This window comes from Malaclemys terrapin, chromosome 15 (genome assembly GCF_027887155.1).
Source record: "Malaclemys terrapin pileata isolate rMalTer1 chromosome 15, rMalTer1.hap1, whole genome shotgun sequence".
NCBI classification, from domain to species: domain Eukaryota; kingdom Metazoa; phylum Chordata; order Testudines; family Emydidae; genus Malaclemys; species Malaclemys terrapin.
Window position 1 is genome coordinate 9,560,203 of NC_071519.1, and position 27,126 is coordinate 9,587,328.

General features: G+C 62.7%; 1 protein-coding gene across 1 annotated transcript in view; it reads left to right on the forward strand.

The window, feature by feature from the left end:
• Positions 1 to 516: 516 nt before the first annotated feature.
• Positions 517 to 27,126, forward strand: part of LOC128822966 (phosphoribosylformylglycinamidine synthase-like) — a 32,026-nt gene continuing 5,416 nt past the window's right edge. Inside the window, exons 1-30 of the mRNA XM_054004882.1 lie at positions 517 to 602; positions 1,122 to 1,227; positions 3,179 to 3,313; positions 4,918 to 5,059; positions 8,507 to 8,642; positions 8,906 to 9,011; positions 9,382 to 9,568; positions 9,992 to 10,097; positions 10,624 to 10,764; positions 10,972 to 11,096; positions 11,437 to 11,565; positions 12,632 to 12,763; positions 13,146 to 13,274; positions 13,563 to 13,636; positions 14,208 to 14,364; positions 14,504 to 14,565; positions 15,213 to 15,374; positions 16,501 to 16,620; positions 16,881 to 17,012; positions 18,451 to 18,681; positions 19,435 to 19,615; positions 20,127 to 20,210; positions 20,691 to 20,846; positions 21,115 to 21,234; positions 21,837 to 21,982; positions 22,620 to 22,830; positions 23,087 to 23,178; positions 23,263 to 23,377; positions 23,678 to 23,836; positions 23,996 to 24,148. Of these exons, the coding sequence (XP_053860857.1) occupies positions 3,230 to 3,313; positions 4,918 to 5,059; positions 8,507 to 8,642; positions 8,906 to 9,011; positions 9,382 to 9,568; positions 9,992 to 10,097; positions 10,624 to 10,764; positions 10,972 to 11,096; positions 11,437 to 11,565; positions 12,632 to 12,763; positions 13,146 to 13,274; positions 13,563 to 13,636; positions 14,208 to 14,364; positions 14,504 to 14,565; positions 15,213 to 15,374; positions 16,501 to 16,620; positions 16,881 to 17,012; positions 18,451 to 18,681; positions 19,435 to 19,615; positions 20,127 to 20,210; positions 20,691 to 20,846; positions 21,115 to 21,234; positions 21,837 to 21,982; positions 22,620 to 22,830; positions 23,087 to 23,178; positions 23,263 to 23,377; positions 23,678 to 23,836; positions 23,996 to 24,148 (3,772 nt within the window). The 5' untranslated portion in view covers positions 517 to 602; positions 1,122 to 1,227; positions 3,179 to 3,229. The remainder of the gene's footprint in view (positions 603 to 1,121; positions 1,228 to 3,178; positions 3,314 to 4,917; positions 5,060 to 8,506; positions 8,643 to 8,905; positions 9,012 to 9,381; positions 9,569 to 9,991; positions 10,098 to 10,623; positions 10,765 to 10,971; positions 11,097 to 11,436; positions 11,566 to 12,631; positions 12,764 to 13,145; positions 13,275 to 13,562; positions 13,637 to 14,207; positions 14,365 to 14,503; positions 14,566 to 15,212; positions 15,375 to 16,500; positions 16,621 to 16,880; positions 17,013 to 18,450; positions 18,682 to 19,434; positions 19,616 to 20,126; positions 20,211 to 20,690; positions 20,847 to 21,114; positions 21,235 to 21,836; positions 21,983 to 22,619; positions 22,831 to 23,086; positions 23,179 to 23,262; positions 23,378 to 23,677; positions 23,837 to 23,995; positions 24,149 to 27,126) is intronic.

The following is a 27,126-nucleotide window of genomic DNA, read 5'->3' on the forward strand; positions in this document are numbered from 1 at the left end:
GCGCAGACGTGTTGTAGAGTCATTTCACCCCAGCAACAAATGCTTGATTTGTAGGCCCACTAATGACCAACACTGGGTTTTTCCGAGAGTGATACTGGGCAATGAAGAGGCAGCTGTAAGCATTTAAGTTTCAGGCCGTGTTTACGCTATTTAATAAAATATATATATCGGGGGGGGGGGGGACCACCATAAATTATACAAACCTGCTCCCCCCCCGGCACCCCTCCCCCCTGACCTCCTCTTTACAGCCCGACTTGTCCTGCCCGTGGGTTGATCGCAGGAAATGCCTCCTGGAGCTGGCTCAGCCCTTCTGCCTGTTCGCCCCCCGCCCCCGCCCCCTTCCCTTGGGGCAAACGAGTCACCCCCCCAGCCTGCCTCCCAAACATGCCGTGACGCCCCAGTCCGCGCGGGGGGGAGGCGGGGACCCGGCGCTGCCCCGGATGTGGGGCTGAGGAGGGGGGAGGGTTAGCGGGACTCCTCCTGCCGGGGTCCTAGAGACCGCCCCGCGGCTCCCCCCCCACCGCGCATGCGCGCCGCCACTGCCCCCGGCCACGAGGTTCCGGCGTCCCCCAGCGCGGGAAAGGGGGTTCGAATCGGCAGAGGTCAGTTGGCGCAGGGGGCGCGCGGCGGGGCTGAGGGGCTGCGCGGCCCTGAGCTTTGGCCCGGGATGGGGGGGGGGGGGGGGCGCAGTGCGCTGGAGAGAGCCAGCCAGGAGCTGGGTATGGGGGCAGGGAGAGCTGGGGCGGGGAAGAACCTGCGTATGTGGGGAGGGTCTGGGCACTGAGTACCAGGACTAATACGGGAGGTTGGGTATCATGGGAGTCGGGGGGGGCGGGGGGATGGGCTGGGCATGGGGAGCTGGGTATGGTGGGAGGGGGGGAGTGGCTGAGCACACTGCAGGAGTTGGGGTTGGGGGGTGAGATGGGCACCCCAGGGTTGAAGCTGGGGCTCTGCAAGGTGAATTACTGGGGTGGGGTGAGAGCTGTGGCTGACCCAATGTCCCAGGCAGCCCGGGTTCGGGCCCCCCGATGTCCTGTGGGGGGGTTTCTGCCCACCATGGAGAGTGCTGGGGGTCAAAGGTGTGTGCCCCCCCCTTCCACCCTAACCCCCTTTTCCCGCAGGCCTGGCCTTCGACTCCTGGGACCTGGATTTCTACACTGAGCTCTTCAAGAGATTCGGGCGCAACCCGACCAGCGTGGAGTGCTTCGACCTGGCCCAGTCCAACAGGTACCGGCCCCGAGTCCCTGCCCTGGGCCCGGATGGGAGCCGGCACCCCCTAGACGGGGGAGGCCCCTGCCCCATTCCCCACCCTCCTGAGCCAGTTGGTGTCTGCCCTGGGGCCGGATGGGAGCCGCACCCATCCAGAGGGAAAGGCCCCCACCAGGGCAAAAAGCTTACCCAGCTTCCACCTTCCTGGGTCAGCATCCTCTGTCCCACCGTGCTCTTCCCACAGCAAGTGGCCAGGGCAGGGTCCTGGGGAAGCCAGAGGGTCCTGCCCCTGAACTCCGCAGTCAGACATGACTCTCAGCCAGCCGGGGAAACAGGTTTATTAATCAACAGGATCACAGCTTAGGGCAGAGCTCGTTAGTACAGAAATCAGTGACTTTCAGCCAAGTCCATCTTCAGGAGTCCTGAGCCAGAAGCCCTGGATTCCCCCTCTTCCAGTCCCCCCACGCAGACTGCCAGTTTCCAGCCACCAGCCCTCAGACTCCCTTCCCCTCCACCCCCGCCTGTTTGCTCCTCCTTTGTCTCAGTTGTCATCTGGTTGCATTCCCTTCCTGGGTCTCAGGTTACATAGCATATGTGCAGGCAACTGGAGCAGCCTCACCTGCCCCAGAGGGTGTCAGCAAAAGTCACCCACCCCGTTCTCATCACCAAGGCATTGGTGCAGCACATGGGGAAACTGAGGCACACACAGTATTCCTGCAAAACAGTAAAAAGGGGAAAAGCCCCACATTGTCACATTCTCCCCCGCCTCCCCCAATTCCTGCCCCCCAGCGAGCACAGCCGACACTGGTTCTTCAAAGGGCACCTCCTGGTGGATGGGGAAGGAGGTCATGGTCTTGCTGTTTGAGTCCATCATGCAGACCCAGGAGAGCAGCAGCCCCAACATCAGCATGTTCTTGGACAACAGCAGGTGCCTGCCTGGGACCCCCATCTGGGTTTTGGGGCTGGTGGCCATGGCCAGTTTGCTCTCCCCCCACCATCAGGGCAGGAATGGAGTGGGGCTTCATGGCTGATGGTTATGACCAGTTCTCTCCCCCAGTGCCATTCAGGGCAGGGCCATGTGTTCCCTGTTGCCCCCCAACCCATCCCATCCCAGCCCCTCCACAGCGGGGCATTGGGGAATATCTGGGGGAGGAGGGGAAGTGTGCAGGAGGGAAAGCAAGTCTGTGGGGTGTGTAGGGGGGTGTCCATAGGGTAGGGTCTGTTGGGGAAGGCAGTGTGGTTATCGGGTGGGTGTGGCAGTGCATGGGGGTTATGGGCCATGGGGCCATGTGAGGGTTTATGCCCCTCGTTATAGGGCAGCACAGCCTAGTGGCCAGAGTCCATAGAATTGCCCCTGGTTATAGGGCAGCACAGTCTAGTGGCCAGAGTCCATAGAAGTAGCCCTCGTTGCAGGGCCGTAGGACCTTACTACTGGCCCAGTGGGGGGGCCTACCAAAACACACTGAGGCTTACCGGGGGCAAGGTACCAGTCCATCACCCCAGGTTGCTTCCCACCAGCTTGGGAGTTGGGGTCTCCCACAAGTCCCAGGGTTCTCTGTGAGCCTCCGGGTCCATCGCCTCCCCTAGTTCAGGTTCGTGCCGGCCCATAGAAGCCTCTGTTCCCAGCAGCTTCAAGAGTGTTGGCTGGTTCTCTGCAGGAGCTTCCCAGTTAGTACCTTCCACTGCGGCCACCAGCCCAGACTGAGCTGAGTTCCCTCCTTTTATACTCCCTGAGCATTTGGCACATGCCCAGTAAGAACGGGTCGGGACTTCCTCCGTCTGACGCCGCTGGGGCTAGTGCGGGGTGGGGCTGCCCTGCCACAGGTGGGGATGCTACGCTCCCCCATGTACATGCCCCAGTCCATAGGGCATGGGGTTCCTGCCTCTGGGGGTGGCAGTGAGGGGTGTGTGTTTTGAAGGGTACCAATGAGGGGTGTCCGGTCACTCTCATCCCCGTCTCTCCCGCCAGGGTTGGCCCTGTTCAGCGGTGCCAAGACAGGGACGGGCAGGCGGATCCTGGATGTGCAGTGCACAGGGCATGGGGCCCACGTCATCACCGGCACGGAAACTTGCCATTTCAGCTTCGGAAACCTGCACATCCCTGGTGAGTGTGGAGGGGGCAGCACCAAGAGCCCCTCCTCCACTGGTCATGGACCCCCCCCCCTCCTGTTTGCCGCTGAGGGCAGGCCCCAAGACACACTCCCTCCATCCCTGAGTCCCTCCTCCACCTGGCTATGGGCCACGGGACCCTCCACTCCCCACCCTTGGACCCCCCTTGACCTCGTCTTTACAGCCCCGACTTCTCCTGCCCGGTGTTTGTCTGTAGGAAATGCTTCTTGGAGCTGGCTCAGCCCTTCTGTCTGTTCGCCCCCTGCCCCCTTTCCTTGGCACAAATGGGGCGATTTCAGGCTGCAGAGCTCGTCACCTCCCTTATCTTGCCTTCCAGATAACAAAGCCTCCCCCATATGTACAGTACAGTATATCCTGCCCCCAGCCACGGCTGCTGGCCCCGGTCACAATTTCACCTGTATTCCACCTCCGTGCTCCATTGAGGCACCCAAGTCTCTCCCTGCCACGCATGGCAATATCCCTCCCAGCTCAGCCTCCCCCACCGCCCTCCCCTGTGCCGGGCCTGCTCGTGGAGGGGCACGACCGGAGCCATGTGCCAGGGACCCTGCGTGGCTCTGCCAGCAGAGGAAACAGACTAGCCAGTGCCCAGCTTTCCACGCTCCCTGGCTCTCCACCCCTGGGTTGCCAGTCTTGCGGGGGGGGTGGGGGGAGGGCAGGCTGCTGAGCCAGTCCCTGAAGTGTCTGGCTGCCGACTCAAAAGGACCCCCCCCTTCCCTCCGCAGCCACATCGATCTCCTTTGAACCTGCAAGAGCCCTTTCTTTGTCCCCTAGACTGAACATGGCCCAACAGCCCCTCCGGTGGACAGGGATCTCTGGGATGACAGACAAACCTTTCCTTGATGGTTGGGGTCCGGGGTGTGTGTGTGGAGTTGGGGACCCCATTATCCAGGGTGGCCCCGCCTGCTTGTCTCTCCCCCCCAGGCTGCCTGCACTCCCCTGCCCCTGATGTGGGGCTGGTTTGTGGGGGGCGGCTTGGGGGGACCCCTCCTGCTGGGGTGGGGGCTGATCCCAAGGGCCAGCCTGCTGCTCCTACCTCCCCCCCCCCCCCCCCCCCACGCAGCACCGCCCGCCCATGCGGCGCACGGGACACTCACATGGAACCCCCCACACGCCAGGCATGCGGGAGACACGCACGCACACAAGAGGCTCTTTATCTGGGCGAGTCACACCCCTCTTCTGTCAGTGGTGACGTAAAAGCCCCGCTGCCGCTGCGCACCTCCTCTCCCCCCGCCACACCACACACACACGTTTTCACGCTCCCTCCAATGTTTTCAAACTGTTAGTGTCGGTTGGAGCAGGGGGCACATAGTGGCAGCGCGGGCGGGGGGAGGTTGCTGTGAGGCTAAGCTGCTCCCCCTCCTCCAAGTTCCCTGGCTGAGGGTGTCCCTTGGCCCAGATGGGGGGACGCTGTAGGTGTGCGGGGGCTGGGCGCCATAGGTGGGAGGGGCGCTGTGGGGTCGGGGTGTATGGGGGGTGCTGTGGGTAGTATATGTGGGGTACGTGGGGGGGTGCAGTGGAGGGGGCGCTGTGTGTATGTATACTGACCCTGTTCTCTCTCCTCCTCCCCCCACCCCCCAGGACCCAGCAATGATGGTGCTGCACTACTACCAGCGCCCCGGGGCGGAGAGCGTGCCTGTCTCCCTGCTGCGCTCGGCCCAGGCGGTGCTGGGGGGCGTCTGCGCCCTGCACAGGGAGCTGTGCTATAACGTCAGCTGGACAGGTACGGGGGGCCTGCCTAGGGCTGGGCGGGGGAGGGGGCAGGCACATGGCCGGGGTGAGGTGCCAGGGAGGGGGGAACAACGAGGCTTCTTGGAGCAGCTAGTCCTGGGACCCCCAAAGGGTGGGGCAAGTCTGAAGAGCAGCCACACTGAGTCACAGCAAAGGTCCGTCCAGCCCAGCGTCCGGTCTGCCAACAGCGGGCAGTGAACAGAGCAGGGCGACGATCGAATGATCCATCCTGCCTCGGCCAGTCCCAGCTTCTGGCACTCAGGGGTTTAGGGACCCCCAGAGCATGGGGCAGCCTCCCTGCCCAGCCTGGCTAATAGTGACAAGGAAATGGGAAGGTGCCGTCCCAAATGTGACATGCCTGCAAAGCTGCATGGAAATGTTAAAGACATCGCAATAGAGGCTCAAATTAAATGTATGTCCCTAAATTAAAAAACATAGTTAGGGGACCAAAAAAGTGCCACCGTGGCTAAACAACAAAGTCAAAGAAGTGGTTAGAGGCAAAAAGGCATCCTTTAAAAACTGAAAGTCAAATCTTCCGGAGGGATATAGGTGAATAAATCTGGCATGTCACGTGTAAAGGTATAATTAGAGAGGCCTCAGGCCGAAAAAGAATTTGAAGAGCAACAAGTAAAAGACCCAAACTAACAGCAAAATAAATAAATAAAATATGGAAATATCTCGGGAGCAGGAAGCATGCGAAGCAATCAGTGGCTGCTGGAGGTGGTATGGGAGCACTCAGAGGATGAGGCCGTTGCGGAGAAGCTAAATGAATTCTTTGCATTGGTCTTGACTGCAGAGGATGTGAGAGATTCCCACACCTGAGCCATTCTTTCCTAGGTGACAGATCTGAGGAACTGTCCCTGGCTGAGGTATCAGCTGAGGAGGTTTTTGATAAATTTAACAGTAATAAGTCACCAGGACCAGCCGGTATCACTCAAAAGTTTTGAAGGAACTCAGATATGAGATTGCACAACTACTAACTGTGGTATGTAACTTATTGCTTTAATTAGTCTCTGTACCAGATGACTGGAGGGTAGCTAATGGGATGCTGATTTTTAAAAAAGGCTCCTGGGGTGATGCCGGCAGTTACAGGCTGGTAAACCTAACTTCAGTACCAGGCAAATTGGTGGAAACTCTAGTAAAGAACAGAATGATCAGAGCGAGATGAACACAATTTGTTGGAGAAGAGTCAACATGGGTTGAACAGGGAAATCATCCCTCACCCATCGATTAGAATTCTTCGAGAATGTTGGCAAACATGGACACGGGGGATCCAGCGGATATTGTGTTTGGACTTTCAGAAAGCTTTTGACAAGGGCCCTCACCAAGGCTCTTAAGCAAAGCAGGCAGTCACGGGATAAGTCATGGGATCGTCTCATGGCTCAATAAGTGGAGAGAGGAAATAGGGTAGGAACAAAGGGTCAGTTTTCAGACTGGAGAGAGGTAAATCGTGGTGCCCCCCAAGGGTCTGTACTGGGACCAGTTCTGTTCAACATATTCGTAAATGATCTGGAAAAAGGGATAATTCAGGAGGTGGCAAGATGTGCAGACAATTCAAAATAGTCGAGCCCAGAGCTGAGTGCGAGGAGTGACAAAGGGATCTCACTGAACTGGGTGTGGAAAGTTGGTAGAGCTGCCGTTGCGGCTATTCTTGGAACCCCGATGTCAGCTGCAGTAGCAGACTGTGCAGCATGTTAATTCAGCAGCGCTCGGTGTTAGTCATAAGAGACACTAGAGACAACCAGTGCAGCTGCCCCAAACAGCTCAAACACCCCTCCCCCACTCCCCTGCTGCCAGCAGCCTCCCTCTCCCGGGAAGCAGCAGCCTCTCGGTGCAGCTCCCAGCTGTTCCTCTGCCTCTCCCTGCCTGGGGAAGCTCGTGGCTCAGCTGCTCCACAGGGAGGGAGCCCAAACACATCATGTGATTGAGCAATCTGGGGGGCAACTCACCCCACATTCCCCCCACCCCCTCCCCACTTCACTTGCGAGAAAGACCACAGGCTCGGTTCAGTGCCGAAGGAGCTCGGGTAGATTTATTGTTGACGACGCCCAGTACTAGTGCCCTGGCTCTGTGGTGACCGGTGCACTAACACACGTATGCCCGCGACAATGGTACCAGCTCAGTCAGGACGCTGTCCCCTCGGCTGGACGCAGACGCTGTTCCTGTGACTTTGATAAAAACCAGTTACGTATTACGCTCCAGACGTTGTTAGTTACCACCCTTCTCCTTGTGCTTTGAACAAACTATTCTCCTTCATTCTCCTGTCAGCCCCTCCTTATCTTAGGAGGGGGTTGCTGTGTTCCTGTACCATCTCTTTCAGATGTGTTTACGTAGCTACTTGAGAACTCTGCGTGTTCTTGTACCATCCTCTCGGGTCAGGTGTGTGCTTTCTTGGATGGCCAATACCTCGTGTGCTGTTATTTTGCCAAGGCCCGGCCTCCTCTGGTTCCCAGCCTTTGGGTCACACTGTTAGTTAAGCCCAGGGCTCCAGCGAGGCCTAAACTGGGTGACTGAGCATCAAAATGGCAGGTGAATTTCAGTGTTGATAAATGCAAAGTAATGCACATTGGAAAACATCATCCCAACTATGCACACAAAATGATGGGTCTAAATTAGCTGTTACCACTCGCGAAAGAGATCTTGGAGTCATTGTGGCTAGTTTTCTGAAAACATCCACTCAACGTGCAGCGGCAGTAAAAAGCGAATAGAATGTTAGGAAAGGGATAGATAATAGGACAGAAAATATCATATTGCCTCAATAAATCCATGGTATGCCCACATCTTGAATATTGCAGGCAGTTCTGGTTACCCCATCTTAAAAAAAAAAAAAAAAAAAAAAAAAAAAAAAAAAAAGAATTGGAAAAGGTACAGAGAAGGGCAACACCAATGATGAAGGCTATGAAACAGCATCCGTGTGAGGAGAGATTAAAAAGACTGGGATTGTTCATCTTGGAAAAGAGACGAATAAGATGGATATGAGGGTTATGAACTCATGACGGGTGTGGAGAAAGTGACTAGAGAAGTGTTATTTACCCGTTCACATAACACAAGAATCAGGGATCACCCAATGAAATTAACAGGCAGCATGTTTAAAACATCCCCTGGAACTCTTTGCCGGGGTGTTGTGAAGGCCAAAAGTAATTGGCCCATCAGTGGCTGTTAGCCAAGGTGGTCACGGTCACAAGTCCCCTAGCCTGTGACTGCCAGACTCTAGGACTGGACGACAGGCTGGGTCACTCGACCATCGCCCTGTTCTGTTCCTTCCCTCTGAAGCATCTGGCACCGGCCACTGTCAGAGACCGGACACTGGGCTAGAAGCACCATTGGGCTGACCCAGTCTGGCCGTTCTTATGAGGCTGGGACTGGACATCAGATCCCATGGGGGCTCCCCTCAGCCCCACTGCCTGCTGGGTAATACAGCCCCATTCCTCCCCTGCAGGCGCGTTGCCCCCCAACCCCCAGGAGACCCAGCTGCTGCACTGGCTCTTCGGCTGCCCTTTGGAATCCGGAGACGTTGCCACAGAGTCCTTCCTGCGCCCAGCGCCCACCGACCTGCTGATAGAGATCGGGCCACGGTGCGTCCCAGGGCTCAGCAGGGGGCTCCGTGCCTTGGGGGTGGGGGGGAGTTGAATAGGGGGTTCTGTGCTGCAGGGAGCAGGCCAGGGCTCAGTAGGGGGCGCGCTTCCCTGGCAGGCAGGGCTGGCCCCAGTGAGGTGCTAGGGGGCACTGGGCTGCAGGGAACGAGGTGGGAGGCTTAGGAGAGGGTGCTGTGGAGTGGAGGGGCAGCTGTGGGGCTGAGCCTGTCTCTCCTGGGATTGTTACCCCTTTCCTGGCACAGGCTGAACTTCTCCACGGCGTTCTCCACCAACGTGGTGTCCGTGTGCCGGGCCGCGGGGCTGGGCTGCGTTGACCGTGTTGAGCGCTCCCATCGCTACCTGCTGCAGGTGAGGGGGCATGTGGGACCCCTGGGAACACAGGGGTGACCCCTGGGGGATGGATGGGGAGGCGTGCAGGTGGAACCCCCCCCCCGTTCCAGCATTGTGGGGTCAATGGGGCTGTGGGGTGGGAGGGGATGCCCAGATCTCCAGGTGGGGGAGCAGGGGGGTGTGGTCTGTCTGTCTCCTCTTCCTGCTCCCTGGGATAGGGGGGCTCCTTGTTCTCAGTCCTCCTCCATCCGCAGTTCCTGTCCCCAGCAAGGAGGGGTGGATGGTAGCTTCCCCTAGTCAACGTGTAGGGGCGGGCAGTGGGTCCCCTTTCTCACCCAGGGGAAGGGGAGACAGCTTCCCATTCTGACACCGCCCCCGTCTCCGGCAGTGTGCCGAGCGCCCCACGCCCCCCGAGGAGGACGCCTTGGTGGCGGTGCTCAGTGACCGGATGACGGAGCAACGCTACAAGGAACCAATCCGCAGCTTCACCGTGGCCGCCTGCCCTGCCCCCACCTGGGATGTGGATGTGCTGGCGGGGGGGCGCACTGCGCTGGAGAGAGCCAGCCAGGAGCTGGGTATGGGGGGAGCTGGGGGGCAGAGCCTGTGTACATGGGGAGGGTCTGGGCACTGAGTATCAGGACTAATGGGGGAGGTGGGTGGTTGGGTATCATGGAAGTCAGGCTGGGGGCTGAGTCCTGGGGCTGGGGGGGGCTGGGCATGGGGAGCTGGGTATGGTGGGGGTGGGTGGAGCGGCTGAGCGCACTGCAGGGGTTGGGGGTGTCTGGGGGGGTGGGAGGGGAGATGGGCACCCCAGGGTTGAAGCTGGGGCTCTGCAAGGTGAATTACTGGGGTGGGGTGAGAGCTGTGGCTGACCCAATGTCCCAGGCAGCCCGGGTTCAGGCCCCCCGATGTCCTATGGGGGGGTTCTGCCCACCATGGAGAGTGCTGGGGTCAAAGGTTTGTGCCCCCCCTTCCACCCTAACCCCCTTTTCCCGCAGGCCTGGCCTTCGACTCCTGGGACCTGGATTTCTACACTGAGCTCTTCAAGAGATTCGGGCGCAACCCGACCTGTGTGGAGTGCTTCGACCTGGCCCAGTCCAACAGGTATCGGCCCCGAGTCCCTGCCCTGGGGCTAGATGGGAGCCGGCGCCCCCTAGAGGGGAGAGGCCCCTGCCCCATTCCCCACCCCCTTGAGCCAGCCAGTCCCTGCCCTGGGGCCGGATGGGAGCCGGCGCCCCCTAGAGGGGAGAGGCCCCTGCCCCATTCCCCACCCCCCTGAGCCAGCGAGTCCCTACCCTGGGGTCGGATGGGAACTGGCACTCCCTAGAGGGGAGATGCCCCGTATCCCATTTCCTGCCCGCCTGAGCCAGCCAGTCCCTGCCCTTCAGCTGGATTGGAACCAGCACCCCCTAGAGCGGAAAGGACCCATGTGACATTCACCTCCCCTCTGAGCCAGGGGCATGATGGGAGCTGGCACCCCCTATACGGGACAGGCCCCATGTCCCATTCCCCGGTTCCCCCTCAGTCAGCCAGTCCCTGCTCTGGGGTCGGATGGGAGCCACACCCGTTTAGAGGGAAAGTACCCCCCCCCCCCCCGTGTGCATATCTCACCCCCATCCCTGCCCCTCAGTGAGCACAGCCGACACTGGTTCTTCAAAGGGCGCCTCCTGGTGGATGGGAAGGAGATCGGGGAGTCGCTGTTCGAGTCCATCATGCGGACCCAGGAGAGCAGCAACCCCAACAACGTCATCAAGTTCTCGGACAACAGCAGGTGCTGGCCTGGGACCCCCATCCATGGGACTGGGAATGGGGCTCGAGCTGACGGCTGGGGTTGGATTCAAACTCTCACTTCCTCTGGGCTAGGGATACGGGTGGGGCTCTGTGGCTGGGGGCCATGGCTGGGATGCTCTCCCCCCCTGGGGCAGGGATGGCTGTGGGGCTCTGTGGCTGATGGCCGTGGCTGGTTCTCTCCCCCCAGTGCTATCCAGGGCAGGGCCGTCTGTTCCCTGTGGCCCCGCGACCCATCCCGCCCCAGCCGCTTTGAGAAGAGAACGTCGACCCGGCACGTCATCTTCACTGCAGAGACCCACAACTTCCCCACGGGTCAGTGTGGGGGTAGGGGGCTGTGTGTGCAGGGGAATATCTATGTACGGGGGGTTCTATCCATGGGGTGGGATGGGGGTGTGGCTAGGGGGCTGTGTGGCAGTCTGCGGGAAATCGAGGACGGGGAGAGTGAATGTGAGGGGATGTCCGTGGGGCAGGGGTCTGTGGGGAAGGTAGTGTGGCTGTGGGTAGATGGTGGCAGTGCATGGGGTTATGGGCTGTGGAGGGGTGGATGCTACATGCTTTTCCTGCTCCCCCATGCGCATGGCTCTCTGGGGTGTGTGTTTTGGGGGATACCTAGGAGGGGTGTCTTCTGGCTCTCACCCTGTCTCCTCTCCAGGGGTGGCCCCATTCAGCGGCGCCACAACGGGAACAGGCGGGCGGATCCGGGACGTGCAGTGCACGGGGCGTGGGGCCCACGTCATCGCCGGCACGGCTGGGTACAGCTTCGGAAACCTGCACATCCCTGGTGAGAGCAGGGGGGCCCCACTTCCCCCCAGCCGCAGCCCCACTCCACCACCTGCCCCTCCCCTTCCTCAAGCCCCCCTTCTGCTCTGACTGCAGTGCCCCCCCTGGGTCACTGAGGCCCTCCTGCCCCTGGGAGCAGACCCCAGGACACTCTCCCCCCAGCCACAGCCCCCCTCCATCACCTGCCCCTCCCCTTTCTCTGCCAGGCCATGCGACCCCTCCCTCCGGCCCCCTGACTGCAGCGCGCCTCCTCCCCTCCGCTGGGTCACGGGGTCCCTCCTGCCCCTGGGAGCAGGCCCCAGACTCTCTCCTTCCAGCCCTGAGCTCCTCCTCCACCTGGCCATGGGCCTGGGACCCTCCACTCCCCACCCTGGCACCCCACTTTGACCTAGTCTTTACACCCCCGACTTCTCCTGCCCAGTGTTTGTCTGTAGGAAATGCCTCCTGGAGCTGGCTCAGCCCTTCTGTCTGTTCGCCCCCTACCCCCTTTCCTTGGCACAAACGCGGCGATTTCAGGCTGCAGAGCTCGTCACCTCCCTTATCCTGCCTTCCACCTCCCCTGCCCCCAGCCAGCCTCCCTAGCCGCCCTCCCCTGTGCCAGCCCTGCCCCCCAAGGGCTACAACCGGAGCGTGCCCCAGACCCTGCATGGCTCTGCCACAGCAGGTATCTTGCAGAGCAAACAGACCAGCCAGTGCCTGGCTTTCCACACTCCCTGGCACCCCACCCCAGGGTTACCTGGCTGCCGTGGGTCTGTTTGCTGACCCCCCCGATCAATCTCCTCCTTTTAACTCTGTGGTTGGGAGGCAGGGTCTTCTCTGGGTTTTTCCCTCCTCCCTCTCCTTCCCACCAGCTGTGTCTCCGCGGCGCTGCCTGCTGGGCTCCTGCTCTGGTCCTGGTCCCAGGGCGCTGCGGCTCGTCCAGTGCCCAGCATAGCGCGCGTTCAGAACCCGTCCTTCCTGGCCAGCCCACCACCACCTGAGCCATCCGGCTGCCTTTTTGCACCCCTTGGGGTTGGGGCCCCTGGCATCCAGGCTGGCACCCCCTGACCGTCTCTCCCTACCCCCAGGCTACCCTCTGCCCTGGGAGGACCCGGCATTGCCCTACCCCCAGAACTACGCCCACCCCCTGCAGGTGGCCATCAGGGCCAGCGATGGCGCCTCTGACTACGGCAATAAGTTTGGGGAACCTGTCCTGGCTGGTGAGTGTTGGAGGAGCCGTTCTGGGGGCTTGGGGGGACCCATCCTGGCAGGTGGGGACTGAGCCGTATCTTCGCAGGGGCGTGCTCCCGTGTCACCCCATCAGCTGCCCTCTTGCTCCCCCCTCAGAAGGGGACCTGCCTGGCCCTCCCCTGCCCTTCTGGGGCGACCAGGAGGCTGTGGGCTCTAGTCTGTCCTCTGGGGCGGGAGTTGGGGAACACAGGAAGGGGATGTGCCTAGCTCTGGGGTGAAGCGGGGCGGTGGTGGTATATAACAACCTGGGCAGGGGAAATGCCAAGCACTAAAGGGCCGTGGTGCCCAGTGGGGAGGGGCAGAGCGAGGGGCTGCGGGGGTGTCTCTGCTCTAACCCCCCGTCTCGGGCAGGGTTCGCCCGTTCCTTCGGCCAGCAGCTCCCCAACGGGCAGCGCCGCGAATGGATCAAGCCCATCATGTTCAGCGGGGGGATTGGCGCCATGGAGGACATTCACATGCGCAAGGAGCCCCCCAAGCCTGGTGAGTACCCCCCAAACCCTTCCCCCACCCCTCCTGTAAAGAACCCCTCCCCATTCCAAGCCACTCCCCAGGAAACCCCTCTGCCTTCCCCACCCCCCATACTGCAGTTCCCTCCCAGCCTAAGAGCCTCCCTGCCCTGCCTCCCCCACGGACCCCATGTTGTCTGAGAGCAGCCATCTGACCCCAAGTCTTCCCCCCTTTTGCGAGGGGGGGGGGCGAAGGAGAGGCAGCTCCTGCCATGGGCTGGGGTGGGTTTTTTGGGGGTCTTACTGTTCGCTCTCCCTCCAGGGATGCTGGTGGTGAAAGTGGGGGGCCCCGTGTACCGGATCGGAGTCGGGGGGAGCTCAGCCTCCTCCATCCAGGTGAGTGAGGAGGGGATCTGGGGGCCAGGGATGGAGAGCTTCCCTGTGGGCGCTGGGGGTGGGGGGTTCAGCAGAGCCTTAGGCCCAGCCCCCATCCACTGCCTGTACTGCTCCTCCTATCTTACCCCCCCCGGGACATCCCACCCCCTCACTGCTCCCATACAACTCTGCCCCCATGTCCCCCCGCCCCGTCACAGTGCAGCCCACTTAGCCCCCTCCCACAGTGGGGCCTGTCCCCCTCAGCCCTGGCACTGTGTTACCCCCTGCTACATATCCCCTCCCCAACAGTGGGGCCCATGCAGCCCTCTCCCGGCCCCCCAACTCACTTCCCAACGAAGCCCACAGTCCTCTGTGCCCAGCCCTGCCTGGGCTGTGCCCCGACATGCTCCCCCCAGCCTGAGAGCAGGGGACAATGGGGGGCATTGGGGCTGTGTTGGGGTGAGCCCCGTCCCCCCCAGATGCTGGGAGACAACACCTGTGATCTGGATTTGGGGGGGCTGCTGGGAGGATTGGTTGGGGGGGCTGTATCAGAAGGTTTGTGTCGGGGTGACCTTCCCCCATCTCCCACCAGGTGCAGGGGGACAACGCCAGCCAGCTGGATTTCGGGGCGGTGCAGCGGGGGGACCCCGAGATGGAGCAGAAGATGAACCGGGTGCTGCGGGGCTGCGTGGAGAGAGGGAAGGCCAACCCCATCTGCAGCCTCCACGACCAGGGGGCCGGAGGCAATGGTGAGGGGGGCGGGGGTAGGGTCTGGGGGGGCAGTGGTGGTTCCAGGCGGGGGGTGGGTGGGGGATCAGTGCCTGGGTGGGGTGTAGTGGGGAGCCTGGTGCCCCAGCAGTGGGTGACTCTTCCTGCCCCGCCCTCCAGGGAATGTGCTGAAGGAGCTGAGTGACCCAGCCGGGGCCGTGATCTACGCCAGCCGCTTCCAGGTGTGTGGGGACCCCCTGCCCCATACGCCAGCTTCTCCCACATCTGTGGGGACCCCTGCCCCCCCAGCCTGCCCCATCTTGCTAGCTACTCCCAGGGGTGTGGGGACCCCCAGCCCCTCTGCTCCCACACGCCAGCTGCTCCCAGGTGTGCTGGGACCCTCTGCCCCCCCAGCCTGCCCCGTCATACCAGCCACTCCCAGGGGTGTGGGCCTGTCCCAGTTTCAGGGTAGCTGGGCATGACCCCATGGCTCCCCCACTCCATACTAGGGGTGGGGCTGCAACCCCCTGCAATCTACCAGGACTCTCCCCTCTCAGAGGCTGGGCCCAGCTGTAGCCCCCATCCCCAGTGTTCGGTTCTGGGGAGCTGTGGGGACTCACCCCCATGGGGCTGGCTGCAACCCTGCCCCAGCAGCGCTCCGGTGTGGGGCTGCCAAGCAGGGACACTCCCTGCCCCCAGCCAGCGGCTCCAGGGTTTGTAGGACCCCGATTTTCCCCCAGCCCCCGACCTCACCATATGGCTGCTCCCAGCCCCTGTCCGTCGCTCCTGAGTATGTGGGACCCCCCACGTCCCTCCCCCTCCAGCCCCTTCTGGGTGTGTGATCCAACCTCCTCCCCTCCCCCCTCACTGACACCCATGTACCCCCCAGCTGGGGGACCCCACGCTGAGCGTGATGGAGATCTGGGGGGCCGAGTACCAGGAGTCCAACGCCCTCCTGCTGCGCCCCACCGACGTCGCGCTGCTGCAGCGCCTGGGCCAGCGCGAACGCTGCCCCGTGGACGTCGTGGGCACCATCACCGGGGACGGACGGGTACGGGCGCCGGTGTGGGGGGGATGGGTCGGGGCTGGGGGCACAGGACTAGGGGTGGGCAGCCGGGAGCTGCATGCGATGATGGCTTGAGCCTAGGGACTGGCGGCTGAGGGGGGACTGGTGTGTGGAAGATGGGCCTGGGGCCAGGACTTGTGCATGGGGAGGGGAGCCTGTGGGAGGGGGAGGAGGAGTGGGCCTGGTGTCAGCTGGGCTTGGGGGATAATTGGGATTCATGTGTGGGGGAGGAGAGTCCAGGCCTGGGTCCAGGAGTGTGGGGGAGAGGGGGCCTGGGCTGGCACTGGTGGGAGGGGGTTGGGGCCCTGGAGGAGGTGGGGCCAGGGCTCTTGTGGGGAAGGCTGGGCTGGGCCCCAGGGGGGCAGGGCTCACACCGGGCAGACAGGGCACATGGGCTACTGGAGGGGTGTCGGTTCAGGGGGCGGGGAGGACACAGGAGGGGTTCGGGGTGTGTGTGTGCTCAGACTGCAGGGGTAGGGTGGTGGGCCTCGTGGGGGGGGGGAGGGGGCTTGGCCCGAGGGGAGTTCACATGGGGGGACAGGGCCTCAGGGCTCAGTGGGTGGGACTGATGGGGGGGCCCTGGTCACTGTGGGGTTGGTGCATGCGGGGGCTGGGTCTGTGGAGCGGTGCCGGGTGGGATTGGCTGGGACTGGGGGGGACACTGGGAGGCTCTGTGGAGAGGGGGGGGGTGTAGCACAAAGGATGGGATGGGGATGCTGGTAGCAGAGATGGGGCTGGGAGGTGCGGAGAAGGGGGTGCCACAGGATAGGATCTCGGTGGGGGCAGAGGAAGGGTTGGGATTGGGCTGAGAGGGGGCTGGCAGTGGGGCGGGGGCGGCCCCCAGGCAGTGCCTTCCCCAGGGTGCTCCTTTTTCCCCCTCCCTCCCCCCGCCGCCATGTTGGAGAACCCTTGGCCAGGCTCTGCCCCAGCCCCTCACTCCAGCCCCTTGGGCAAAACCCGAACTCCCCGCCCGGGGGCAGGAAGCAGGCATCCCTACGGGGCTGGAGGTGGGGCGCTAACCGCTAGGCCCCCTGGCCCTCCACACCCCCAGCGCACTGGGGCATAGGATGGGGGGCTGTGACTCGTCACTGACCCCCCCCCCCCCCCCCAGATTGTGCTGGTGGACGACCTGGAGGCCCCGGTGACGGATGTGGTGCCGGTGAAGCCCAGTGGGAAGAAGAGGCCGATCGATCTGCAGCTGGAGGACGTGCTGGGCAAGATGCCACAAAAGGTAAAGGGGGGTCTTGGGGTCACACCCACAGATCCTCCCAGCCTGTCCCCCATTGTTCCCCCTGCTGGGAGAGGCCCGGGCAGGAATAGCCAGGAGCTCCCCCCACAGACGGCACCCCCAGCCTGCCCCCCACGGCGTCCCCTGCTGGGAGAGGCCAGGGCTGGGGTATTCAAGAGCTTCCCCCATAGACAGTGCGCCCAGCCTGCCCCCCACAGCGCCCCCTGCTGGTTTAACTCATGGATTTCCCATCTTTTCTCCAGGAATTTGTCTTGTCCCGCCACAGCCCAGCCCTCCGCCGCCTGTGCCTGCCCCCTGGGCTGAGTGTGGAGGACGCCCTGGAGCGGGTCCTGCGGCTGCCGGCCGTGGCCAGCAAACGCTACCTGACCAATAAGGTACCAGCCCCCACCCCTGCCCCCCGCGGGGTGGCCCAAGCGAGCTCCTGACCATTCAGAGGGTAGTGCCCTCTGAGCCAGGTCACGGAGTGAGGGGGAGTCAGGGCCCTGCACCCCCACTTTCTGCGATTTACTGTGACTCTCAGCCAGCTAGTAGACCCGAAGGTTTATTAGAGATGACAGGAACACAGTTTAAACCAGAGCTTGTAGGCACAAACAGAACCCAACAGCCAGGTCCTTCGGGGGGGCAGGGAGATTAAACCCCAAACTTGGGGGCTCCCTCCTCTTCCCCAGCCCACTCAAAACTGAAACCCCCTCCAGCCGTCTCACCCAGCCTCTCCCTCCCCTCCACCCCCCCCCCCGGCTCCTCCTCCAGCCTTTGTCCAGCTTCCAGGGCAGAAGGTGTCACCTGGCCCCACCCCCTCCTGACTTAGGTTATAGGCTTAGGTATCATCCCTCCCGTGAAGCCACCCCCTGCTATCCCATCCCCAATACTGACAGTCCCAGTAAAACTCCCCTGCGACATCCCCAGGTCAAGCCGCCCCCTCCCTGCTCCGTCAGAATCGCTGAGAGCTAGAATTGGTTACATGGAATCTGTTACATCCAGCAATGGCAAAGTTCTTGGTTCAGGCTTGTAGCAGTGATGGAATAAACTGCAGGTTCAAATCAAGTCTCTGGAACATCCCCAGCCGGGATGGGTCATCAGTCCTTTTGTTCAGAGCTTCCGTTTGTAGCAAAGTCCCTCCAGAGGCAAGAAGCAGGATTGAAGACAAGATGGAGGAGCTGCAGCTGCCTTTTATAGTCTCTTGTCATGTGGCCTCTTTCTTTGTTCCAAAGACAAACTGCCCAGCACATGGCAAGAACAAACCTCCCAAGTTCTGTCCATAGGCCTGTCCCTGCACACCTTGCTGAGTCACAAGGCGTATCTGCCTTCTCTCAATGGGTCAGTTGTGTAGCAGGCTAGGCAGAGCTGACACCAACTTGTCTGGGGTGTCACCCAAGTGCGAAATACAGACAGGATAGAGCCAACATTCATAACTTCAACTACAAAAATGATACACATATACAGAGAGCATAATCCTAACCAGCCAACCAGAACCTTCCCACAGACACCTCACACGACAACCTTTGTACAATATTTCCTCTGAATATATAACAGTGGATGCAACAGTGATCTGTACGGTTACAGATTGTTGGTAATGTCACACCCTGTCTCTGCCCACCCATACCAGAGGGTTAGTGCTTCGTGCCCCCAGCACTGTATCTCTGCCCCCAGGGTGGCAGTATCCCCACACCTGAGGGGAAAGTGCCCTGCACCCCCGTCCCCATGTCTCTGTTGTCATCCCGTGGGGGGTAATGCCCCCACGACCCCTGGCCCCAGCTCTCTGCTCCCCACCCCAGAGGGGTCCTGCCGCCCTGAGCCATGTCCCTGTGGCAGGTGGACCGGTCGGTGACGGGGCTGGTGGCCCAGCAGCAGTGCGTGGGGCCCCTGCACACACCCCTGGCCGACGTGGCCGTGGTGGCTCTGTCCCCCTTCGAGACGGTGGGGGCGGCCACGGCCCTCGGGGAGCAGCCGCTCAAGGGACTGATCGACCCGGGCGCGGGGGCCCGGCTGGCCGTGGGCGAGGCGCTCACCAACCTGGTCTTCGCCCGCGTCACCGATCTGCGGGTGAGTCGCCCTGTGGGCCATGGTGGGGAGGTGAGGGGGCTGCATGGGGGGAACTGAGAGCTGGAGGGGCTGGTCTGTGTTGACATTTCCCCCTCCATAGGATGTGAAGTGCAGTGGGTATTGGAGGTGGAGGGAGCCCGTGGGGCTGTGGGAGGGCATGGAGCTGTATGGGGGTCCCGTATCTCACCCCACTTTCTTCCCAGGATATGAAATACAGCTGGATGGGGAGGGCCTGAGTGGGGAGGGGCTGGGTCTGTGTCTGACATTTCTCCCTCCACAGGATGTGAAATTGGATGGGGGGTCCTATGGCTAATGCTCCTCTGCCCCCCCCACCCCCGATGTGAAGTGCAGTGGGTATTGGAGGGGAGCTGGGGGGCGGGCATGGAGCTGTATCGAGGTCCCGTGTCTCACCCCACTTTCTTCCCAGGATATGAAGTGCAGCTGGATGTAGATGTGGGGTGGGGGGGCCGTGGGGTTGTGAGTTCATGTGGCTGATTCTCTTCCCCCTCCCGCTCCGGGACATGATGTGCAGCAGGAAGTCGGTGGGTTGTGGTGCAGTGGGGTGGTTGTCGAGCTGTCGGGCGGCCATGGCTGACCCCTCTCTGCCCCCAGGACGTGAAGTGCAGCGGGAACTGGATGTGGGGTCCATAGAGCTGGGGCTGTGGGGCAGTGTGGGGGAGATTGTGGAGCAATGCAGGGGGTGGGGGGCATGGGTGCGTATGGGGCCCCGTGGCTGACCCCCCGTCCTCCCAGGACGTGAAGTGCAGTGGGAACTGGATGTGGGCGGCCAAGCAGGCGGGCGAGGGCGCGGCGCTGGTGGATGCCTGTGGGGCCATGTGCGAAGTCATGGCCCAGCTGGGGGTGGCCGTGGACGGGGGCAAGGACTCGCTCAGCATGGCGGCCCGCGTGGGCACGGACATCGTCATGGCGCCCGGTGAGTGTGGGGGTGGGTCCCAGCAGCCCCCCCTCTAATCTCTGTGGACCCCCTCGCCCCTCTGTCTCCAGTCCCCCTGTGTCCCCAGGCCCTCCTCCAACAGACCTACACGCTCCCTCGGACCATGCCCCATGGCAGCCACGTAACCTCTTCACGGTCAGCAGGCCAGGCATCTATCCATGGGGAAACTGAGGCACATCACCAGATGCCTCATCTCCCATAAACCTCCTTTGTTAGAGGGATGTGCGCACCAGGGCCGCCCCATGTCCATCCCGAAAGCTACTGCCCCATTCCCCCTCTGACCCCACTGCAGCCAGTCCTCACTCCCCCATCCACCCCCCAAAGGAATCCAATTCATCCCCTGCAGGTGTCCTGGCTTTCTTGCCCCCGGGAGCCCCGAGTTCTGCCCTTCCAAGCTATCCTGGCCCCCCAGACTGCCTCCTTCCCCTGCCCCTGCCCCCCCCCCCAAACTAGCTAGACTCCCCACTGACCCCATCCCTTCTCCCCACAGGGACATTGGTTGTCTCAGCCTATGCCGTGTGTCCGGACATCACGGCCACCGTCACACCCGACCTCAAGTGCCCCGATGGCAAAGGTTAGGGGCAGGGGGCTGGTTGGCTCAGGGATATGGGGCCTTTCCCCTCTAGGCGGTGCTGGCTCCCATCTGGTCTCAGGGCGGGGGGCTGGTTGGCTCAGAGGGATGGGGAATGGGGCACAGGGTCTTTCCCCCTAGGGCGTGTCAGCTCCCAGCTGGCCCCAGGGAGTGACTGGCTGGCTCAGGGGTGCTGGGAATGGGACACGGGGCCTGTCCCTTCTAGGGGGTGCTGGCTCTGATGTGCCGCAGGCCAGGGACTGGCTGGCTCAGGGAGGCAGGGAATGGGGCCTGTCCCCTCTAGGGGGTGCTGACTCCCATCCGGTCTCAGGGTGGGGGGCTGGCTGGCTCAGAGAGGTGGGGATTGAGGCACAGGGTCTTTCCCCTCTAGGGGGCGCTGGCTCTGATGTGCCACAGTCCAGGGACTGGCTGGCTCGGGGGACCCTGGTGTCTGGCTCTGACCCCATCTCTCTTGCCCTGCAGGGGCCCTACTGTACGTGGAGCTGTGCCCGGAGCGGCACCGGCTGGGAGGCAGTGCCCTGGCGCAGTGCTACTCCCAGCTGGGGGATTGCTGCCCAGACCTGGAGAACGCGGACACCCTGGCAGCCTGCTTCCGCCTCACCCAGCAATTGCTGCAAGGTGGGGGTGTGGGTGTCTGTCCGTGTGTGTTCCCCTGCTGCCCCCTGCTTGAGGGGATGGGCCCTGGTGGGGGGTGTATGTCGCTGCCACCTGGGACTGTGTGTTGGGGGGTGCCCCTGGGGCTGGAGGGGGAGCTGGGTGTGGGCACCCCCAGGGTCTGAGGGGAGGGGCTGGGGGGTGGAGTGAAGCTGGCATGGGTGCCCATCGGGGCTGGAGGGGAGATGGGGGGCTGTTGGGAACCTGTCCCACCCTGTGCTGTCCCCCCCAGAGTCGGTGGTGAGCGCTGGGCATGATGTGAGCGATGGGGGGCTGGTGACCTGCCTGCTGGAGATGGCCTTTGCCGGGAACTGTGGGCTGCAGGCCGAGCTGGTGGCACCCGGGGCCAGCGGTGAGTGGGGGGCCCTGCCCTGAACCCCACAACCTGGCGGTAAATGGGGGACCTCACCTTGAACCCCCGTCCTGAGCCCCCCAGCCCGGCAGGGAATAGAAAACCCCACTGCAAATCCCCTCCCCAAATCCCCACCCTGAACCCCCCCCTCACAGCCCAGCGGGGAATGGAAACCCCCACCGCAACCCCCCTCCCCAAATCCCCCCACTGAACTCCATAGCCTGGCGGGGAATGGAAACCCCCACCGCAACCCCCCTCCCCATATCCCCCCACTGAACTCCATAGCCCGGCGGGGAATGGAAACCCCCACCGCAACCCCCCTCCCCAAATCCCCCCACTGAACTCCATAGCCCGGCGGGGAATGGAAAACCCCACCGCAAACCCCCTCCCCAAATCCCCATCCTGAATCCTCCAGCCCGGTGGGGAATGGGGGACCCTGTCCCATAACCCCTGCCCTGAGCCCTCCCATAGCCCAGTGGTGAGAGCCTGGACCCCTCCTCCACAGGGCCAACCTCACTGATCACCTCACACGAGCCCCCTCCCCCCCACACACTTAGATCCCCCAGTTCTCCCCCCCATGAGCTGACTCCCCTCCCCCCCAGCCCTAGAGGTGCTGTTTGCCGAGGAGCTGGGCCTGGTGCTGGAGGTGCCCTGCGCTGTAGCAGGAGACGTCTGCAGACGGTACGAGGAGGCTAGAGTGCGGTGCCTGCCCATCGGGCACACTGGACCCCTGGGCCCCCAGTCCCTGGTGAGTGGGGCTGTGGGTCAGGAGTGAGGGGTACCCCAGAGCCGGGGGAGCCCGGGGCTGGGAGAACAGGGGGCCGCAGGTCAGGACTGGGGGCACTGCAGGGATGGGGGGAGCCCAGGGCAGGTAGCAGGGGGCTGCAGGTCGGGAGTGAGGGGCACCGGCAGAGCTGGGGTGGGCAGGGCTGGGCTAGCAGGGGCTGCAGGTCAGGACTGGGGGGCACCACAGAACTAGGGGGGAGCCCAGGGAGGTAGCAGGGGCTGCATGTCGGCAGTGAGGGGCATCAGCAGAGCTGGGGGGAGCCCAGAGAACTGCGGGTCGGGAATGAGGGGCACTGGCAGAGCTGGGGGGAGCGCAGGGCAGGTAGCATGGGCTGCGAGTCGGGAGTGAGGAGCACTGGGGGAAGCGGAAGTCATGGGCTCGGCTAGCAGGAGGTGCAGGTTGGGAGCGAGGGGCAATGTCATAGCTCGGTGGGGAGCCCGTGGCAGGTAGCAGGGGCTGCGGGTCAGGAGTGAGGGGCACTAGCAGAGCTGGGGGGAGCCCAGGGGGCTGTGGGTTGGGAGTGAGGGGCTGGAGTGCCGCTGTCCCCTGGCCGACACCCCTGCATGTCCCCCGGCCGACACCCCTGCATGTCCCCCAGGTGCGGCTGCGGGTGAACGGGCAGGAGGAGCTGGCGCGGCCCGTGGGTGAGCTGCGCGCCCTCTGGGAGGCCACGAGTTTCCAGCTGGAGCGGCTGCAAGCATCGCCTCACTGCGTGGAGCAGGAGGAGAGGGGGCTGGCGCTGCGCCAGGGCCCCACCTTCACCCTGACCTTTGACCCCGAGGTCAAGCCCCTGCTGCTGTGCCAGATGGGTGAGGGCCGGGGCCCCTGGGGGGAGGGAGGTGTGGGAGGGGAGGTCCCTGTGAACCAATCCGAGGAGAGGCTCTCTGGGGAGGGAGGGAGGTGTGGGATGGGGCGTCCCTGTGACCCAGCGGTGGGAGAGGCTCTCTGAGGGGGGAGGGTGGTGTGGGAGGGGGCGTCCCCAGGTCTGGGGGGAGGGGAGGGTCTGCCAGTGGCGGTGCACCGAGCCCAGCAGGCTCTGGTCTCTAATCCCACCTTTGTCCCCAGCCCAGCCAGGCCCGCGCGTGGCCATCCTGCGCGAGGAGGGCAGCAACGGGGACCGCGAGATGGTGGCAGCTTTCGTCATGGCGGGGTTCCAGGTGAGACCCCACCCCCCCGAACCCTGTAGTCCTGCCCCCCTCCCCCCGCTCTAACCACTAGCCCCCACTCCCCTCTCTCCCCAGGCCTGGGACGTGACCATGCAGGATCTTTGCGCAGGGGAGGTGACTCTGGAGTCGTTCCGCGGCCTGGTCTTTGTGGGGGGCTTCAGCTACGCGGACGTCCTGGGGTCTGCCAAAGGTGAGACCCCTGAGCCAGCGTGTCCACCCCTCACCCTTGCCAAGCCACCCAGTCCTCGCCCTGGAGCTAGTTGGAAGTCAGCGCCCCCTAGAGGGGACAGGTTCCAAGCCCCATTCTCCATCCCCCTGGGGCCGGATGGGAGCTGGAGGCCCCTAGAGGAAAAGTCCCGATGTCCCATTCCCCACCCCTCTGAGCCAGCCACTCCCCCTCGGGCCGGATGGGAGCCAGTGGCCCCTAGAAGGGAAAGGCCCCGGGCCCCATCCCCCAGGTGTCTGACCCCCGGTGTCCTCTTGTCTCCAGGCTGGGCAGCTTCAGTGACCTTCAACCCCCGGGCACGGGCCCAGTTCGAGGCGTTTCGCCGGCGGAGGAACACGTTCAGCCTGGGCGTCTGCAACGGCTGCCAGCTGATGGCGCTGCTGGGCTGGGTGGGGGGCGAGAGCCCCCAGAGCGACCCCACGGGTGAGTGGGGCTGGGGGGAGGGGCCTGTCGGTGGGCTGGAGGGATTGGGGAGATGTCAGGGTGTCTGGAGGGCAGGTGTGGTTGGGTAGGGGCAGTGTCTGGGGGTATCGGATGGGGCGTGTTTCTAGGGCAGGGCTCACTCTCTCTATCTGTCCGCAGGTGGTGCCGTCCGTCCCGGGGTGCTGCTGACCCCCAATGATTCGGGCCGTTTCGAGTCGCGGTTCGTGGCGCTCGCCATCGAGGAGAGCCCGGCAGTGATGCTGCAGGGCATGGCTGGCTCCACCCTGGGAATCTGGGTGGCGCATGGAGAAGGTAACAGCTCTGCCAGGGCTGGGGGGCTGCTCACTCCACTTCTGTATACACACCCCCACGCCCCACCCCAGAGGCAGCTGCATCTCAGCGCTGGGCGAGGTGTCCCTGTAGAATCAGCCCTCGCGCCCCACCCCAGAGGAGTGGCTGGGGGGGTCCTTCCCTAATATGGTGGGAGGGGTCCTTGCCCTGGTCTCTCCCCCACCCCCTCTTTCCCCTCCTGTCGGGTGTATTTCTCCGTCAAGCCATGGTCCTGTGCTTGTTGCTCTCGAGGTGTCCGTGCGGCTGAGACAGGAAGGCTTTTCCCCAGCAGGCTCCGCTGGGCCGTACCTGCCCCCTCCCGCCCCACAAGAGCGTGGAGCATGGTGCGGACTGTCTGCCTCTCTGGTTCCTTTGCAGCACCCGTGGTCGGAGACGGGTTCTCCCGCTGACGTGGTGGGGACAAGGGAGGGTAAATTGTTCTTTCTTAACCGGCAGTGATAGAAAAGCTCCTTTCAGAGCATTGGGGTCCCCGTCAGTAAACAGGGGGCCTCTCGAGAGAGGTGCCTCTCGATTGGGCTCTGGTGCGACCATTGCTGGGCTCCTGCATCCAGGTCTGGTGCCCTCAGCTCAAGACGGCCTGAATCGATTGCGGAGGGGTCAGAGAAGAGCCAGGGGAAGGGTCAGAAAACCTGCCGTAGAGGGAGAGACTCCAGGAGCTCGAGCTATTCAGCTTGACAAAGCAACGGTTCTGGGGTGACCTGAGCCCCGTCTGTCAGTACCTACCTGGGGAACACACAGTCGATAACGGGCATTTCGGTCTAGCAGCAAAGCTCCCTCCACCGGCTGGAAGATGAAGATGGACAAATTCAGCCCGGAAATAAGGTTTAAAATTGTCCCTGTGAGAGCAATGACCCATGGGCACAATTTCCCGAGGGCTGGGCTGGGTTCTCCATCGCTGACCAGTGACTGGACGTGTCTCTGAAAGCTCGGCTCTGGGAATGACTGTGGGGCCATTCACGAGGTCAGCCGAGATCTTCCCCACTCTCCTGTCTGGCCTGGGAATCCACGAGCAACCCTGAGAAAAAGCTGATCCCGGTCGGGCTCCCTGCTGGGCTGGGGCGCCTGTCTGAACTGGCCTGTAGCACATGGTGCCCAGTCCCTACAGAGACCCGCTTACCTCCGCCTTTTAGACGGGCGTGCGGCCTGGGAAACGCTGCCAGCTGCCTGCCTGGAGCCTTCACCTTCCCGTCACGCTGGACGACGTGACGCTAACAACATCCCTGCTGTGTAAAGAGGCTGTCGCTCTCTAGAACGGGTGCAGCCGCCCCCGCGTCCCCGTCTCGATGGTGCCCCTTCCGGGGTGCGGCTCCCCCTGGCAGAGCCTCGGCAGATGCTTCTCCAGAGACCCTGAATGGGGGCCCCGTCACTCGGCGGTTTGGAGCGTCTGTCACCGAGCTCGTGGGACCTTCTCTGTGAACCAGAAATACCTGACCTCCCGCTCCCAGCAGCCCGAGGCAGGCACTTCAGCGGAGACACATTTCTAGTCGCACGCTCAGAGCCGCTGATGTCCATGTTCCCCGTCCCTCTCACCATGAGTTTTGGGGAAGATTAGAGAAAATAGTGATCCTCATGATCCCACGCAGCTGAGGCGGATCTGGCCCATGGGCATTCTCCAGATGTCTGCATGGACCATCTCCGCGGGGATACAGCTCTTGGCCGTCCACCTGAACCAGGTCATCCATCACCTGGTGTCGTGGATCTGCAGGGTCGGTGCTATGGCCCCATCTTTGGAGCAGTCTCCAGGTGGCTCCTGTCAGTGTGCCAGATCCCCTAGGGCAAGCCAGGCCCCTTCTACACCTGCTTAAGCTGGACCCGTGGGCCTTCAGACACCCCCCCCGCTTGCCCCCTGAGCTCCAGTCAGCGAGTCCCACCGAGGGGGGCTGCTCCCGAGGGAAACTTGTCCACGGGTTTGCGGTGAAGCTCACACAGCGGGTTTGTTAGCCAGCTGGCACACAGCATAGGCAGCCCCCTGGGTAGTTAAAGCATCGTCCATCCGGGTGAGCCCAGAACCCAGCCAGGCTGTGGTGAACCCCTGGGTTCAAGCACTGTCTGTCTCTCTGTCTGGGTCCAGCCAAGAGCCCCGACTCCTTCCAGCCCCCAACTCTTCTCTCCTCCCCCGACCTGTCCCGTCCTTTGATCTCCAGCTGGGGAAATGCTGTCTAGCCTCCCCAAGGAGAGGTGAGGGGGTGTCCATCTCCCTCTGGGTCATTGGTTGCTTGGTGTCGCTGTCCAGGCCGTTGTATTTGCCTTTGTCTTCTCAGAGGCTCCATTGATATAGGGGCTAAAAACCCCTACAGGTCGGCGAAACCCCCACCTCTGTCCATCAGCCGGCCCCGAGAGCAAACAGCCCTTTCCCACCCCACTGGGTCACAGTGCAGCATACAGGGGAAACTGAGGAATGCATTAGCTTCCAAAAGATTGCCAAATATTCCAGCTTCGTCACACCTGCCTTCTAGCCAAACCACATGCCACCAGAGCGCTCCACTCTCTGGACGTCTTACGAGCCTTAGTGTCCCCTCTGCAGAGAATGAGACGTAGGCGAGGGAAAGCGAGCTCCTCGCAGAGACTTGCAGTGAATTTCAGGCTGCATCCTGCCTGCTTGACCCACCCCTGGGCTGCTGTGGTAGCTTCGCTCCAGGGTGTGTCTGTTGGAGTCTGGTTCCCTGCCTTGTACAGTAGCTGGAGCTCTTGGAGAGGGCGATCCCAGAGTGTCTTCCCCCACCCACTGTCCTCCCCTGCCGCCATGGGTCCTTCCCCCCAGAAGGTGTTTGACAAGCAGCTCCGTGCTCAGCCTCGGTTTGGTGCAGGGGAGAAGGGCCAGGCGCTGGCCACAGCTAAGGAAAATCCCCCGTCTCCGCACGTGAAAGGCCTGCCCAACTCGAGTGGGGCACGCCGGGGTCCACCCAACTGGGAGAACCCCCGTTGCTGTACCGGGCAAG